The 15,369-nt window shown below is 46.5% G+C and overlaps 1 protein-coding gene across 2 annotated transcripts; it reads left to right on the plus strand.

Annotated features, from left to right (window-relative positions):
• The first annotated feature begins 117 nt into the window (after positions 1 to 117).
• ORC2 (origin recognition complex subunit 2) lies at positions 118 to 14,792 on the plus strand. Of its 2 annotated transcripts, XM_065841023.2 has the most exons (16): positions 118 to 387; positions 1,364 to 1,507; positions 1,799 to 1,885; positions 2,757 to 2,846; positions 3,581 to 3,612; positions 4,912 to 4,969; positions 5,557 to 5,738; positions 6,351 to 6,449; positions 7,438 to 7,547; positions 8,826 to 8,958; positions 9,343 to 9,439; positions 10,855 to 11,001; positions 11,593 to 11,764; positions 12,103 to 12,164; positions 12,889 to 13,007; positions 13,648 to 14,792. In XM_065841023.2, exons 1-16 carry the CDS (start codon positions 297 to 299, stop codon positions 13,732 to 13,734), a joined length of 1,710 nt encoding a protein of 569 aa, XP_065697095.1. In that variant the 5' UTR covers positions 118 to 296; the 3' UTR covers positions 13,735 to 14,792. The 2 variants fall into 2 exon arrangements, with proteins under 2 accessions (XP_065697095.1, XP_071667617.1); XM_071811516.1 differs by lacking the exon at positions 1,364 to 1,507.
• The last annotated feature ends 577 nt before the right edge of the window (positions 14,793 to 15,369 follow it).

A 15,369-nucleotide genomic window follows, 5' to 3' on the forward strand; every position in this document is an offset into this window, starting at 1 on the left:
CCGGGTTCCAGCCCTGCTGGCAGCGGAAGTCCTGCCCTCTCGCCGCTCCCGCCGGCGGGAGGTGAGACGGGAAAGCAGGTCGCGGATTGGCCGGGACGCACGTCAGTCAGGCGCGGCTGAGCCCGCCCCGGTGGCTGTGAGGGAGGGAGAGCGGTGGAGCCGCTGGTTCTCCGGCCGGTGGGGCCGCCCCCGCCTCCTGCTGCGCCGCAGAGGAGGAGGCAGGAGGCCGAGTGTCGGGCCCGCTGGAGCGCGGCGAGGCGGAGGACGGTTCTGAGGGGTACCCGGCGGCGCTCGCCATGAGCCAGGCGGGGCGGAGGGAGCGCGCCGCGCTGGAGGTGAAGTTCGTGCCCGACGAGGAGGTCCTGAAGCACATCGCTGAGGACTCAGGTACGGCCGGCCCGGGGCGGCGCCCACGGAGCGGGCCGGGCAGCCTGGCGCCCCCGGGCAGGGAGCCTTCTCCGGGCGGCTACGGCCCTGACCGGGCCTGCGGTGTCAGTGCTGGGCTCCCCAGGTTAAGGACGAGGCGTCACTGGAGAGAGTCCAGCGGAGGGACACAGAGGTGCTGAGGGGTCCGGAGCATCTTTCTGATCAGGAGAGACTGGGAGATCTGGGGCTGTTAAGCTGGAGAGAAGCTGAGCAGGATGTGATCAGTGGGATCAATATCTCAGGGTGGGTGTCAGAGGATGGACCAGACTCTGCTCAGTGGTGCCCAGCGCCAGGGTGAGGGGCAACGGGCACAGACTGAAACACAGGAGGCTCCGTCTGAACACGAGGAGAAACTTCTTTGCTGGGAGGTGCCAGAGCCTGGCCCAGGCTGCCCAGAGCGGGTGTGGAGTCTCCTTTGAGACATTCATACCCGCTTGGTTTATGGGTACAAACTGGGACACAGGAGGTTCCACTTAAATCTGAGAAGAAATTTATTCCCGGTGAGGGTGGCAGAGCCTGGCCCAGGCTGCCCAGGGAGTCTCCCTCTCTGCAGACATTCAAACCCGCCTGGACCCACCCTGTGTGATCTGCTCTGGTGACCCTGTGTGTGCAAGGCTGGGGTTGGGGGATCTCCCTGCAACCCCAAACATGCTGTGCTTCTGTGATTTCTCCCAAACCGTGGAAGCTGGTGTGTGCAAACACAGGGATCTTGTCCTCAGGGACTGCAGGCACCAGCTTGTGTGGTAAAGAACAGACTGATGGCTTCAGGGTCAGCTGAGCACCAGCGCACAGCCAGCTGTTCTTTTAGCAGGACAGCTTTTTGACTTTGTTTAGTGATTTACCCAACAGGAACTTGATCTCTAAACGGGGTAGCTGCATACTACTGCAATAGAAACGACAAAATAGCAAGAGGTTAAAGCTCTTATTGCAATGCTAGGTATTAAAGTACGGAAAGATAAGACTCAGCTGACAGTCACTTTGAAGACATTTGTGAAGAAGCTTGAGGATATTTCCGACGATGGAGCTCAGGAAATCCTGGAAGAGAAGAACTATGTTGCTGCACTTGGAATATGTGCCCAAGGTATTAGCGGGGAAAACCTAACACAGCTAGGGCTTCAGGAGATTTGTGGATTGTCAAGGTTGTACAATGTTGATGAAATTGCTTTTGAGGGCTGACCAGCTCTAGCTGTGTTTGTGGTAACAGGTAGACGAGAGGACAATGATTCTAGGATTTTATTATGATGTTTATTTCATAACACCTGCAATATAAAGAGTCCTTTGAGTCAAGTAGTAAATGCTGCATGCCATCCTCCTTGGGTTGGGATTATATCAGTATTTTTTAAATAGCTACAAGTAACATTTCTTTCCATAGGTTCAATGGGAAATGGGTCAAGTGTAAGTGGTGGTGAAGTTTATTCATTCCAGACTCCCAAACGCTCCAGCAAAATGGTAGAACTGGGTATGTTTTCCTCTTTCATTCTTGCTCTGGCTATGGTCTTTTCTTGAGTGCTCTGTTAATGTGGTTTGTCACTTCCGTTTATTCAAAAGGTATGTTTGCAGTAGTTTTTATCTGGCTCTGAATCAGTCTTCCTCAGAAACAAAAGCACGGGGCTAGGAGAAAGCAAAGGCGTGGTGGGGGTAAGAAATACAGATGATAAATAAATAAACACATAAGAAAAAGTACAACTTGCTTAATTCTGAGAGAAGGTCTGTGTGTAAGTGCCAAAGAATGGCAGGGGTTTTATTTGTGTAATTTCTGAGGATCTGACAATAATTCATTACGTAGCAAAGAGTCAAAAAGGCAGTATTAGCTTAGTGTGTCAGGGCATTTCTCCTGTTCAAAGGGCCTGAGTGTTCTTGCTGGGTGAACTGTGGACTCGGGAGAAGCAAACAGAAGTGGCAGTTCTGGTTCAAATAAGATAATTGAGTCCTGTTGTCGCTACGTTTCCTCTTGCTTGAAGAGTCTTTGTGTGCCCAGCACCTTCTGAACTTCATTGGTGTTTAGGACTAAGTGAGCAAGACTGAACATTGCTCTGATTTGAAGATGTGTGGTCTCCCAGGGAGCAAAGCATGCTCTGCCATTGCCTCAGCTGTACTCAAAAATTGAATTAACTGAGGAGTTTAGCCCTTGAAAATGTTTGTTAAGGATTATATTCGCCACTAGGCTTAGGAAAAAAAAAAAAAAAGAAATGGAGTGTCTGATACTCTTCCTGAAATAACTGGGAGATTAATGGAGAGTTTCAGGTGTATGGCTCCATGGCTGACCAGCCAGAGCAGGCAGTTTTGTACCTAACATGTGAAACTTCTTCCCTTCCCGCTGTTTCCCGCAGCCTCTGAATTAGCGCAGACACCAGGACAGATTGTTGCAGCTGGTCACTCCGAGTGCCCTGAGAAGACAGCCAAAACCCCGCAAAGCAGCAGTAAGTCCTGTCCTGCCTTGGGGATCTGCAGCTGAGTGAATGGGGGTTCTGTTTCTATCTGGATGCCGCAGTGCCAGCTTCTGTCACGCTCGAGTATTCCCGTCAGCTCACCGTTGTAGATGGAACTGCTTGGTTTGCGTCGCCTCTGGTTCACCTGGGTGTCAGCTCAGGTGAAAACGGGAACTTCTCCCTCCTCTGTTGCTGAGGCACTTCAGGATTTCCTCTGTGTTCAACAGAAATGCTGGCGCTAGAGAGAGATATGGGCTGAGCGGATGTGCTGAGCACCAAATGGGTAGGATTGTGCAGGTGTTCATGTGTAAATTCATACTTTATTATACAATATTCAAGCACCCAGTACTGTAGGGAGAAATACGGGTGGGAGAAGTCAGTGCAGGTCAGCACTGGCAAGAGCACGTTATGTCGTGCCCAGAAATGCAGTTGGATGTGCTCAGGGAGAGGACATGACCTTGTTTTCCAGGCTCTTCCCTCCTGCTGATGGTGTCCCAAAGCTGTGCGCAGAATTAAAAGCTGTGTTCTGTGCTAACAATGTTGACTGTGTTCTCTCTTTGCCCGTGAGGAACTAAAGGCTCCCGTCATAGGATTAACCACCCATGGAGCTGATATTTTGGTGCGGTGTACCTCTGAGTAGTGAATGCCTGTTTTTCTAATGGACCATCTTGTGCCGCTCTTGAAAATATGCAGTGCTCTGAACAATGCTGTTTCTTGCTTTGCAGAACGTCCAGGTTCAAACAAAGCGCAGCAGAGGGTGAGTGATCACTCTGCTTTGCTTGGGGTTTGGTGGTGGTTTGTTTTGTAGGGATTTTGTTCTTGTTTCTCGTTGTCTTTTTTTCACTTTAAAAACTTGAATTGGCCAGTTGCTACAGCTGTAGAAAGGAAGGACCTTGAAAAGCCTTGTCCACAGTACAGATGTTTCTCCTAATCCAGTAACTCAAGTGAGAACCGGAGCTGCCATTAATCAGGACCATGGGATTTAGAGTCAGTGGGCAAACAGTGGGTTTGACGGCTGAATTAGCACGAGTGGAGACTATTTCCTTGCATCACACAAATGAGGATGTTAGACAGTTCCTTAATACACTGTGGATCTTGCAGCTTTCCAGTTTCTCATCCAATGAAGAAACAGCCTTAATTGTAAGGAGTGCTGTTAGAACAGGAATTCAAGAATTGTCGTGCTGCTCAGTTTCTTACTGTAGTGTTGGTTTATAGAAACTAAATGTGATAATGGGAGGGTGGGTGTAAGTTGACATAATCTTTTGTGATGCTGCAGGGAGATACAGCCCAGGACTGCCAGTTGTGGTTATAAAGAGAGTGCTGTGAAACAGCTGGCTTTCTAAAATGACGTACTGTCATACTAGAAATTCATGCATGGCTTTTCTGTTGTAAGATTCCAGGATGCAATACGCCTGTAAGAGATGCTGGTTTAGGATGCCATGTTCGCTCCTCAGTTATTTCATGTCCACTTTGGCAGGATTAACAAAAGTGTTTCCTAAGTACTCTAGACTTAATCTGGTGTCTGAGTCAGGCGTGTGCTTTGCACACAGGTAAGGAAGACATGCCGCTGTGATTTGATGAGCCCAGGCCGCTTGGGTTCCCTTTGCTGTACTTCTTCTGGGTTTAGTATTCAGAGGGGTTTTCTGTCCTTCTGGCAGCAGTTTTCATAGTGGACTTCCTAATGACATGGAGTGGGCGGTGTGACGTGGAAGGTGACTGCCTGGGGGAGCTGAAGCATTTCCAGTCTGTCATTGCTTTATTTTGAGTCTTCCTGAGGGGCCAGGATTGGCATCTTGGTTGGAGATTTCACACTTTTCTACCTCCATCCTGGGACAGGAGTTGAAAGAATTAAGCCCCTTTTGGAAACTGATCCTGCGCCCCTCTAGCTCTGAATGGCAAAAAAAGAACTCTCCATACTTACTGCCTCTGCTCTCCATGTTTCTTCTGGTTTGAAATAGCTTGGAAATGTAACCTCATTCTACTCTTTGCTTGGCAGAGGGCTGTTTTGAGGAAGTATGTGTTTCTTCTACTGCATGTTTTCTCTTTGCTGTTACAGAGTAAAAAGAAAGAATTTGTGTCTACCACCCCTTACAGACTCCGGAAGAGGCTAGCAGGTAAAGCTGAACCTTTGCAGTCTGCTCCCACAGTGAGACACGGTGTTTGGAGGAGAGGTTCTCCTGGTGGGCTTCTGCCCATAGCGGCAGCCTGGCTGAAGCAACCCTGCTGAGCGTACAAATGTCTTCAAAGCAGTCCGTGTAGACCTTTCCCTACAACGGATTGATACTTAGGAAAAGGCTGAAAGGGTTAGAAGCACCAAGTTCAGTACCATGATCAAAAGAGACAAAACTCTCAGTGCTCTAACCTATGCTGACGCTTATGTCTGGCACAATTGCTTGAACCAAGTCATAAAAATGAGAAATAGGGAATTCCATTGTCCATTCTTAAGTAATTTTTTATGGTAGGATTATGTTTCTTCGTTGGTGTCAAGGAGCAATCTTTACTAAACAAGAATTTGTGAGCCTGGAACTGGGAAAGAAACAGCAACGTACATTAAGCATTGATTTTACTTTTCTGTGAAATACATTTAGGAATCATATGCTTGAAGAACATCTAGAGTCTGTATGTGAGACAGCAAGATGGTGCCAGATGTGTTCTGTGTAAGAAGTCATTGCTAGCTTTTAACCTTAAATTTATCCTCTAGCTCCAGATCCTGATTTAGAAAGCGAGAGTGAATATTCTGCTTCCTGCTCAGAGGAGGATGAAGACGACCAGAAAGAAGGCAGCGCTGGTTTATCAGGTCAAAAGACCTCAGCAAAAACTAAGGCTGCGTCTGTGTCTCCTCCCAGAAACACCCTAGCCAAGAAAGTTAAGGAGGACAAGATGGTGAGTATGCAGAAAAAGACACCCCGGATATTTAGTGATATTTAGTGACAACAAGCTGTCAGTGACCACACCAAACTGTGGGGAAGAACTCTCGGGTTGGTTTCAAATCAGGCGAGCTGGCTTGGCTTGCTGTACATGTGAGCAATCCCCGTGCGATGGGCAGCACGTGTGCCAGTCCAGTCCGTGCCTTCTGCAGCTCTGGAGGGAGAGGGCCTGGGATGTCCATGGAGAAGGAGATCTGGTACTGAGAAAGGATGAAGAAATTGAACCTTATAGCACCAAAAAAAGCACAGGTGACTTCCTGGCTTTGTGTTCAGCTTCGTGGTTTGATTTTCTTCCAGCACAAGGGTTCCCCGTGCCCCCTTAGAGCTGTTGCTGTGTTCTGCTGTCTCAGAACCCTTTTTTCTGTCTCTCTTTTCAGGAAATGACCATCTGACTAGGTTAGCTTTGGCAGAATGCTTCTGTAGAAGCCAGTTTTGCAAATATCTTCTGGCATTTTATTCGACCTTGCTCTGTGTCTCATATAGGCCATCGTCAGATGTGTTTGTGGGTGCAAAGAGAAAGGGGTGCCTGGATAGCAGGATTGTTGCTGACCTCGCTGTCTGTTTTTAGAGCAACCTGGTGGAGGAATACTTTGAAGCACACAGCAGTTCCAAAGTGCTCACTTCGGACCGAACGCTCCAGAAGTTGCAGAAAAGAAGACTGAACCAGGTACGTTTCATAGTGAATCACACAACTCCCGCAGTTTTTGATTTCTCTGATGAAGATTTCCTTGGAGCTCTTGTGCCTAGGACTGCTTTTTGCACCCATCTGTGTTTTTAAAAGATGGCGTGTATGCTGGTTGTCTGGAATTGCTACCCAGAGAAACATCTGGATTCTTAACAAGTTCTTTCAGAACAGCTCTGGAAGGAAGTCCAGGCTGGCAGTATCAAATCTGCTGCTGGCTCCAAAGCAGCTGGCGGCCTGGCGGTTCTGTCTCTCAGTGCTGTGTTTGTCTGGTTCATTGCAGCTGTCTTGGTGTTCTTTCCAGAGTAAACTGTCTTCTACTGCAAGGGAGTGGAAAGCAAAGCTGTTAAAACTGGAGAGAAAGGGAGACCAGTGTAGATTCGATGTCATTTGGCATGCTACTGTGCTGTTTAAACATTAACATCCCAGCATATTTTTAAAGCTGAATTAATCATTTCATTCTTGATGCATTTGAAATACTACTTTTTCTACATTTATCTGTCAGCTGCACATTATTTCCTTTCTGCCGTATTTCTTTTGTAAGCCGATGTTTATGAGCGCTCTCCTGTAGTGACAAAGGCCTGAGGCGGTGCTAAGCACGTGGATCCTCCTGCGAGCAGGGGTGGGACGCTGGTGTCTCCCTGCCGCTGTGTGGGATCTCAGCGTGGCCATTATTTCAGCAGTGGTTCTCCTATACTCAGCAGGAAGAGATAAAACAGTGCCGTATCGGTTCAAGTCCTAGTCTGGCTGCCAGTTCCCATAATAAAGTTCCTTAATCTCTGCTTTGTTTTCTCCAGCAGCAAAACTGTTCTTAGAGGGTCTTCAGCAAAAAAACACCAACTGAGTGCACCAGTGGTGAAAACTGGTCTGCTCCCTAGCTAGAGAGCACACTAGAGGGGTATTTGTAAAGACTCCAGATATGTCTTGGTTTTTTCTCAGCTCTGAGTGGCATCTTATCTCTTTCTCGACGCAGCAAACACTGCATGACCTTTTGAAAAAAGCTCCCCTTGCCTATGCTGCTGAAATTAAAGAGCTAAACCAGCAACATGAATCCCTGTTTTCCAAGTGGATGCTGCATTTACAGTAAGTATCCGATGAGAATCACCAAAGAAGCCCAGTAAACAGGCACTGCCAGTAAACTTACCCTCATGTCAACAATATCCCGTGGATGAGTTAAGGAGCGACTTTTTTTTCTTTGCTTGATTGCTTAAATTTAAAGTGTGGTCCTGTTGCAAATGTTAGCAGTATACGTTTTATCTTTCTGGTCAAGATGATGCTTTTCCTGCTTCTCAAAAATAAAGCAAGCTTTGTGATGCTCTGCCAGGTTCCAGTATAAGTTGGGGACTGACCTATTAGAGAGCAGTGTAGGGGAGAGGGACCTGGGGGTCCTGGGGACAGCAGGGTGACCATGAGCCAGCACTGGGCCCTTGTGGCCAGGAAGGCCAACGGTACCTGGGGTGGATGAGAAGGGGGTGGTCAGTAGGTCAGAGAGGTTCTCCTGCCCCTCTGCTCTGCCCTGGGGAGCCCACACCTGGAATATTGTGTCCAGTTGTGGCCCCTCAGTTCCAGAAGGACAGGGAACTGCTGGAGAGAGTCCAGCGCAGCCACCAAGATGCTGAAGGGAGTGGAGCATCTCCCGTGTGAGGAAAGGCTGAGGGAGCTGGGGCTCTGGAGCTGGAGAAGAGGAGACTGAGGGGTGACCTCATTAATGTTTACAGATATATAAAGGGTGAGTGTCAGGAGGATGGAGCCAGGCTCTTCTCGGTGACAACTAGTGACAGGACAAGGGGCAATGGGTGCAAACTGGAACACAGGAGGTTCCACTTGAATTTGAGAAGAAACTTGTTCCTGGTGAGGGTGGCAGAGCCTGGCCCAGGCTGCCCAGGGAGGTTGTGGAGTCTCCTTCTCTGCAGACATTCAAACCCGCCTGGACACCTTCCTGTGGAACCTCAGCTGGGTGTTCCTGCTCCGGTGGGGGAATTGGACTGAATGACCTTTCGAGGTCCCTTCCAGTCCCTGACATTCTGTGATGTTCTCTTGATGCTTTCCTGCCTCTTTCTCTGTGAAACAATTAGGATAAGAAAGAGATATGAGAATAGTTTAATTTTGCTTTTTTTTCTTGTAATTGCTGTGATCCATGGTGAACATTAAATATAATCACTGGTGAGGGGGTGAACGTGAATGCTAGTTACTCTTTGTTATCTGAAGTTCCAGTTCTAGTCTTGTTCTTGGCCAATACCATTTTCTTCCCATAGATGTTCTGCTAAATTTGTGGGCCTCCGGCCTGCTAAAGCACTTATTTTACTAGGATGCACATGCCACATTTCAGATTCCTGAGTGTATTTACTGACTTTTCTGCAGCTGGGGTTTCAACATTGTGCTTTATGGGCTGGGCTCAAAGCGTGATTTGTTGGAGAAGTTTCGTACCTCTGTGCTCCAGGATTCCATTCACCTTGTGGTCAATGGATACTTCCCTAGCATCACTGTGAGATCTGTAAGTGTGCAAAAGGCTCGTGGGTTTATCAAATCGTCCCGTGTTACCATTACCTCTAAAGTCTTTCCATGTAAAATATTAAGGAAGGCTGCTGCATCCTATAGCAGGAGACTTGTGAATGAAGAGCAGTTCCTATCTCTCTTTTAAGAGTTTAAAGAAAGAATTGCAGTAATTCCCATCATTAATAGATACTTATCAGTCTAAAACCTCCTTTTATGTCACTATTTTGAAAAGGGGTAGAAATTTTTTGGTTATGTTGGCGGTTCTGGGGATTTGATGGTAAAAATCAGGTTACCTCCCTCGTGATAATTCAGTTTCAGATGTTCTGTGCTAGGTCCGTCTGTGCCAGAGCCCTTTGGAAGGGACTGCTGTTTTCTTTTCCAGATTCTCAACTCCATCACAGAGGAGGTACTGGACCATACAGGGACCTTCCACAGCCCCCTTGACCATCTTGAATTCATCATTAAAAGGTTTAAAGAAGGTAAAATGACTGACTTTATACATAAAAATGTTAGAGTCCACTTACTGTTAGGAGAGCCTGGACGTTTTCTCTCCTCATAGTTTTCATATGGGTGTTTACAGGTTATTAGTTTATTGTAGCTTGTAATTATGCCACATATATGAAAACACGTACGCACCAGGAATATATGTGTACGTGTTTCCTGGTGGAAGACAGGATAGGGAAACTTCGGGGAGGATGGTCCTTAGCACTGCAGAGGACCAGATGTCAACCTCCCTGAAATCAACAGAACAAAGGACCCGCAAACGATTTGGAATGACAATCGCTGACACATATCAAGTCCTTTGAGCTTCTCTGGAAAATCATGGCCCAAGGGTCTTTCTGTAAATTTCAGTATAGGCTTAAATGTATATGGTTTAGTGGAATATTAATTTAAATATATGAAAATACTGACATTAAAATGAAATACAGGACAGCAGTGTCAAACAAGCAGGTTAGAATTGGATTCAAATGCAAATGAAGCAGGTATTGCCACCCAATGCTTGCTGAATTCTTTCTGAATGTCTGTTTTACTGCTTGTGTATGCATACACAAATTGCGGTGGAATCTTAATTGTGCTTGGTATTGGTGTTTACGGTCTGTTTTCCATCATTACCTTGTGAGTATTTCTGGTGGAAGTGAAAAAGACTGATGAATGGCAGTACCCACCTGAATCTACATCTCATGTAGTGTGCTACAGCTGATCGGAGGGAGAGTCTGAGGAACCTTTGGTTTCCATTGGCAGCCAAGTATGTATTAATTTGCACAAAAACTGGCTGCTGTTCGGAATCGTTTCCGGACTGGGGAAAGAGCTGTTCCTAGGAATAAGAACAGCAGCAACGAGCTCACTGGAAATTTTAACATCTACCGTTTGCATTATCCAAGCTAAGTCTTTGGAACTTCCTTTGAGCACTCGGTGGGAAAGATTTCCAATTGTTAGTATGCCTTGGTTCCAACACTGGATAGAAAATGCATTTTTCATTGTGCGAGGTGGAGTTTAAGGATCCTAGTCATGTAATTCAAAAGCATCTTAGATTTGCATCCTGAAAACACATTTGGATGACCTTGAATCGCGTGACTAAAAGTCTAAGCTAATAGGGCAGTTCCTGGAAAAGCCGTGAGCAAGTGGGAAGTAGATTATAAAGAGGAAAGCTTAAACTGCAAAAAGAGCTGTAGCTGAGGTGTGAACTGCGGTACAGTGAATTGAGAAAAACCCTTTTAGGTGCTCAGAAACACCAAGGGTGGGATAGAGCTCGAAGGAAGCCATACAAGGAAAGTGATTTGATATTGGAGGAATGAATACGGAGCCTGGTGGAAGAGACTTGTCCTAGGAATGGGAAACCGCTTGGTGTGCCGTTTCTTTGATTGGTTATCTGCTGTTTTTTCTGACCTTGCAGATTCATCTTTAGAACTCTATGTCCTCATTCATAACCTGGACAGCCAGATGTTGAGAGGAGAAAGAAGTCAGCAGATCCTCGCACAGTTATCCTCTCTGCCTAACATTTACCTCATTGCCTCTATCGACCACATCAATGCTCCTCTCAGTGAGTCCCTTGGGGCCTGGTGTAGCAAAGAGAGAAGAATCCACATTCTACTTTGGGGCCACTGAGCGTGTTTGATAAGCTCATGTGTTACTGTCCATGTGCAAAATCGATCTGGTGATGCATGTATGGTGGTAGCAGCTAGAAGCCCAGACTGGGACCCTGGCTGCATTGCACCAAAACTGTATTAAGATACTGAGAACTACCAGTCGGTGATCGTATATACAACTAGACTCCAAGCTTCTGGCACCCTTTGATTTAGGGACTTAGTGAAACGGAGATTGGATGTTATGTCTCTCATTGCATCTAAACAATTTCATCAGCCAGAAATTCTTTGTGCACCGCTGAGTCTGGGAGGATTTGCAGCAGATCTGTGAAGCCAGTATGAAAAAGGGATGGGCGCAGACATTTTATTGTGGAGAATTTAGTTTGCTTGTACTGCAAGTACCTGGATGCATGTACTGTGAATTTCACAACATACATTGTTCCGTCAAATACTATGGTAGAACTAAGTACGTTTTAGTATTACTTCTTTAATGCCATAGAAAAGCTGAATTGCCAATTCTGTCTGCTCTATATTTTCTCTCTGTGTAGTGTGGGATCAGGCAAAGCTAAGCCTCTACAACTGGCTTTGGTATGAAACAACCACATTTAGTCCTTACGCGGAAGAAACATCTTACGAGAACTCGCTCTTAGTACAACAATCTGGATCTTTGGCTTTGAGCTCCCTGACGCACGTCCTGCGCAGTCTCACTCTCAACGCCAGGTGAGGCACTGTCGTACTTCCTAGCAGCCCTCGCTGAGGATCCAGGCCTTACTGGGTTATTCTGGTCTTCACCCAGCAGGAGTCAGTCCCTGTTTTCTGACAACAATGTTCAAGATAAAGGTGGTGGGACCTGGCTTCCAATTGATTGCTTACTTTAAATGAACAGCATTTGGATAGCAAGCTTGTCCAGTGGCGAGATTCATGCACAAAGTCCTCGGTTGTGAGGGAGAAATCAGTTAATGTTTTCTAATGGTGCGTGGTTTGGGGTTTGGGGGTTGTCGTGTTGGTTTCTGTGCTTTGGTTTGTTTTATTTATTTTTCCCCTCTGCTTCCACATAGGGGAATATTCAGACTGCTTGCTCGTTACCAGCTGGAGCACAAGGACAACCCATCTTATCCAGGTATGCACCCACTTTTTCCTCACCTGTTTGGCGTGTTGCCATTACCAGTTCAGTCCCAGTGATGCTGGCTTTTGGTACGCAGGTGACACCCCCAGCAAGAGCAGCGCTGTTGCCGCTGGCTCAGCCAGACTCGTGGTGCAGACTGTCTTTCTAGTGGTACCGTGTCTGACTGACAGGAGGTCAATCGACTGGCTGGTTCTGATGGACCTCCTCTTATTGTCACCTGCTTTGATCTTTAGACAGGAGTGAGGCCATTCGTGGTGGGCTGTGGAGTTAAAATAAAGGAAGAATGTGAATTTGCATAACTGACTCTTAAAGGGCCAGGGCAAGACAGGAGATTGTGTTCCTGTGCTGCTCCTGTCTACGCGAATCCTGGCGTGTCCTTGCTTTCTAGGATACACGTGCAATATTCTGTCAACTGTCTCTAACAGGTGCTGCAGGGGATATAAATAACATAGTAATGGTAAAGACTAACCATGTTGGGAAGTGCATTTAAAGTACTGTGAGGCAAACAGGGTGACTGGAACGTTAATTCAGCTGCTTTCCATTAGTTGCTGAAAAATTAGCTTGGCTGCATACTTGAAAGAAGTGATGATGTTGCTGTAGCCACTATGGTCTAAGCCAAAGCAAGATTTGTAGGCAGAGATAACATGTTGTTAGACCTGGAGAAAATCAGACAATCTTACCACTTCAGTTTCTTGTTCTCACCTCTTTCTGTCTGCAGGGCTGTCTTTCCAAGACTTCTACCAGCAGTGTCGGGAGGCTTTCCTTGTCAACAGCGACCTGACGCTCCGGGCACAGCTGACAGAATTCAGGGACCACAAGCTCATCCGGACCAAGCGGGTGAGTTGGGGGAAGAAGATAACTCTGGGTATTCAGCCACCTTAAACCAAAAAATAGGCTTACTTGCTCCTGAGTGTCCCTAAGACACTGCTCTGCAGCTTACAGTGAGGCTGTAGGGTTTGAAGCCCCTAGGAACAAGCAGAGGGCTGAAATTCTGCAGCTCTGTCCATGACTCCAATTTGTCAATGCCCTTTGCGCGGACAGAGGGCTGTAAAAATGCAGTGCACTTTGGTTACTCAGCAACCTACAGGCCTTTTCTTCCTGAAGAGCTTGAGAAGCACCAGAGTCAGGAGCCTGGCAGTCTGCTTCCAATAGTTCCCTGCATTTGCACAAGAGAGGAACGCCGCCTAGTCCCAATAATGAGGCAGTAAAGCAGCACTAAGTATGGGAACGCAGCGTTGAGGAGCTGTGTCCTGTCAGACGAGCACAGACTGCCAGAAGATTTCTCACACACTGCCTTTTCTCAGTATTTGTGCATTTCCAGTGTTGCTCTAGTGAAGGATTCCTGCTTTTTGGCAATGTTGTCCTCCAGGACACTGTCCAGCTCTCATCCAGACGTTAGTGTCACAGTGTTATTGAGTGGCTTGCGTTGCCCTGTGTGCTGGCGTTAACAGAAATGTGTATGCGTGTCTGTTCTCAGGGAGGTGATGGTGTGGAATACTTATTCATTCCTGTAGATGACAGTACCTTGACCGACTTCTTAGAGAAAGAGGATGAAGATGTGTGATGCCTCTGTGTTCTCAGAGCGTCTATGGCAACTGCTCCCAAGGGCTGCCGGAGAGGGTCCTGCCTGCATTCAGATCTCTCTCCCTCTAACCCCAAGGCTGCTGGACTACTTACCGAAATGTCATAATTGTCACGAGCGATGATTGTTGTTCAACTACTTCAGGTAGTTTGGAATGATGACTTCTGTAAGGAAGGTATCTCTTGCTCTGTAGGATTTCCCTGTGTTGTCTCTTAGCTCAGATGACGCCTTCTCCGTATCTATGCAGCCAGCCTTACAGCCAGAAAAACAAACTTGGGAAGATTGTGCTTTCTGCTCTCTACCTCACCAGACACGAGGGTTTGGTTGGAGCCGTTTTCTTGGGAAGTGCAAGCCAGAGCTTCAGTTTGCACTACTGGTGCAACTTCTCTCACCTGAGTGCTTTCCCGTGCTCCTTTCCCAGTTACGAAAGGCTGGCCTCCAGCGGATGGAGAAGCCAGTATTTATAATGCGAAGAGACCTGCCTGGACTGCATGAGAAAGAATACTAGTGGGTTTGGGATGCTGTGGGTAACTTATTGAATTCTGGCAATAGAACTGAAAAGCTTGTCCCAAACCCAAATCCTTTTATGAGAAGATTTAGATAATCAAAATTATGATGGATTCCAGTAATTTCTTGTTGGTGGGGGGATGAGAGGATCCAGTGTCTTTCATCTACTTTCCGAGTTGAAATCCAGGAATAGGAATAGGCTGTGAAGTTTCTTTATTTTTTAAAAGCTTGATTGTGTATATGTATTTTTTACATCAGGAGCATCCACTGATACTGGAGGAGGCCTTAAATGCCACTGACAAGCTCTCCCATTTTTGTAAACCCTTAGAGAGGTTGGGAGACTGCTGAAGTTTGACAGCTTGCTTTTCGTCACTTTTTTTCTCAGGTATGTGGGAGTAAGCCCTACAGTTCCATCGATTGTAGTCTGCGAGCCAGACTTCAGGGACTCTGTATGTCTCATATTTGGTAGCTGTGTTACAGCTCAATGTTGTAATAGTTCCAATCAATCAAATAAAGTACTTTATTAATTTTCATTAGCTCGTCTCGTCTTCCACTATCCTTTTTGTGTTACAGGAAGACAGAGATCCCTCTGGCACATGCCAGGAGGACTCTCCACCTTCTTCCCCCAGAACACTTGCCAATTAACATTCTCTTTTCGTGGCACTTGCATTTTACAGGCTGCAATTCCAGAACTGTCCACAACGCATCAGATCCGGCCTGTCACTACTTAGGCTGCTGTCAGAACCACTAGAACTGGGCTCTAGGTATTGTTTCTTACCCAGGTTCTGTAAGTTAGGTGTAGAGTTCAAGAACTCTGCTGCTCGAACAAAGAGATGTTGTTGGAGAAACTTTACCGTCTTATAGCTTTAAATTGTGTTATAACTAAGCAGCAACCACATCCTGTTTTGCAGTCCTTTGACTCTCTGCAGCTCCTGTGAAACTCAAGATTTAATTTATATTCAATGAAAGACACCACCTAGTGCGTTATGGATTTGCAAGTTTCAATTTTGTTTATATATTCTTCCGGTGTGTATATTAATCCAGAGATGGTAAGGTTTACTACTGGGAGATTTCTTTTTAATTTAAACAAACAAACAACACATACACACA

The sequence above is a fragment of the Patagioenas fasciata genome, chromosome 7 (genome assembly GCF_037038585.1).
Source record: "Patagioenas fasciata isolate bPatFas1 chromosome 7, bPatFas1.hap1, whole genome shotgun sequence".
Classification (NCBI taxonomy): Eukaryota; Metazoa; Chordata; class Aves; order Columbiformes; family Columbidae; genus Patagioenas; species Patagioenas fasciata.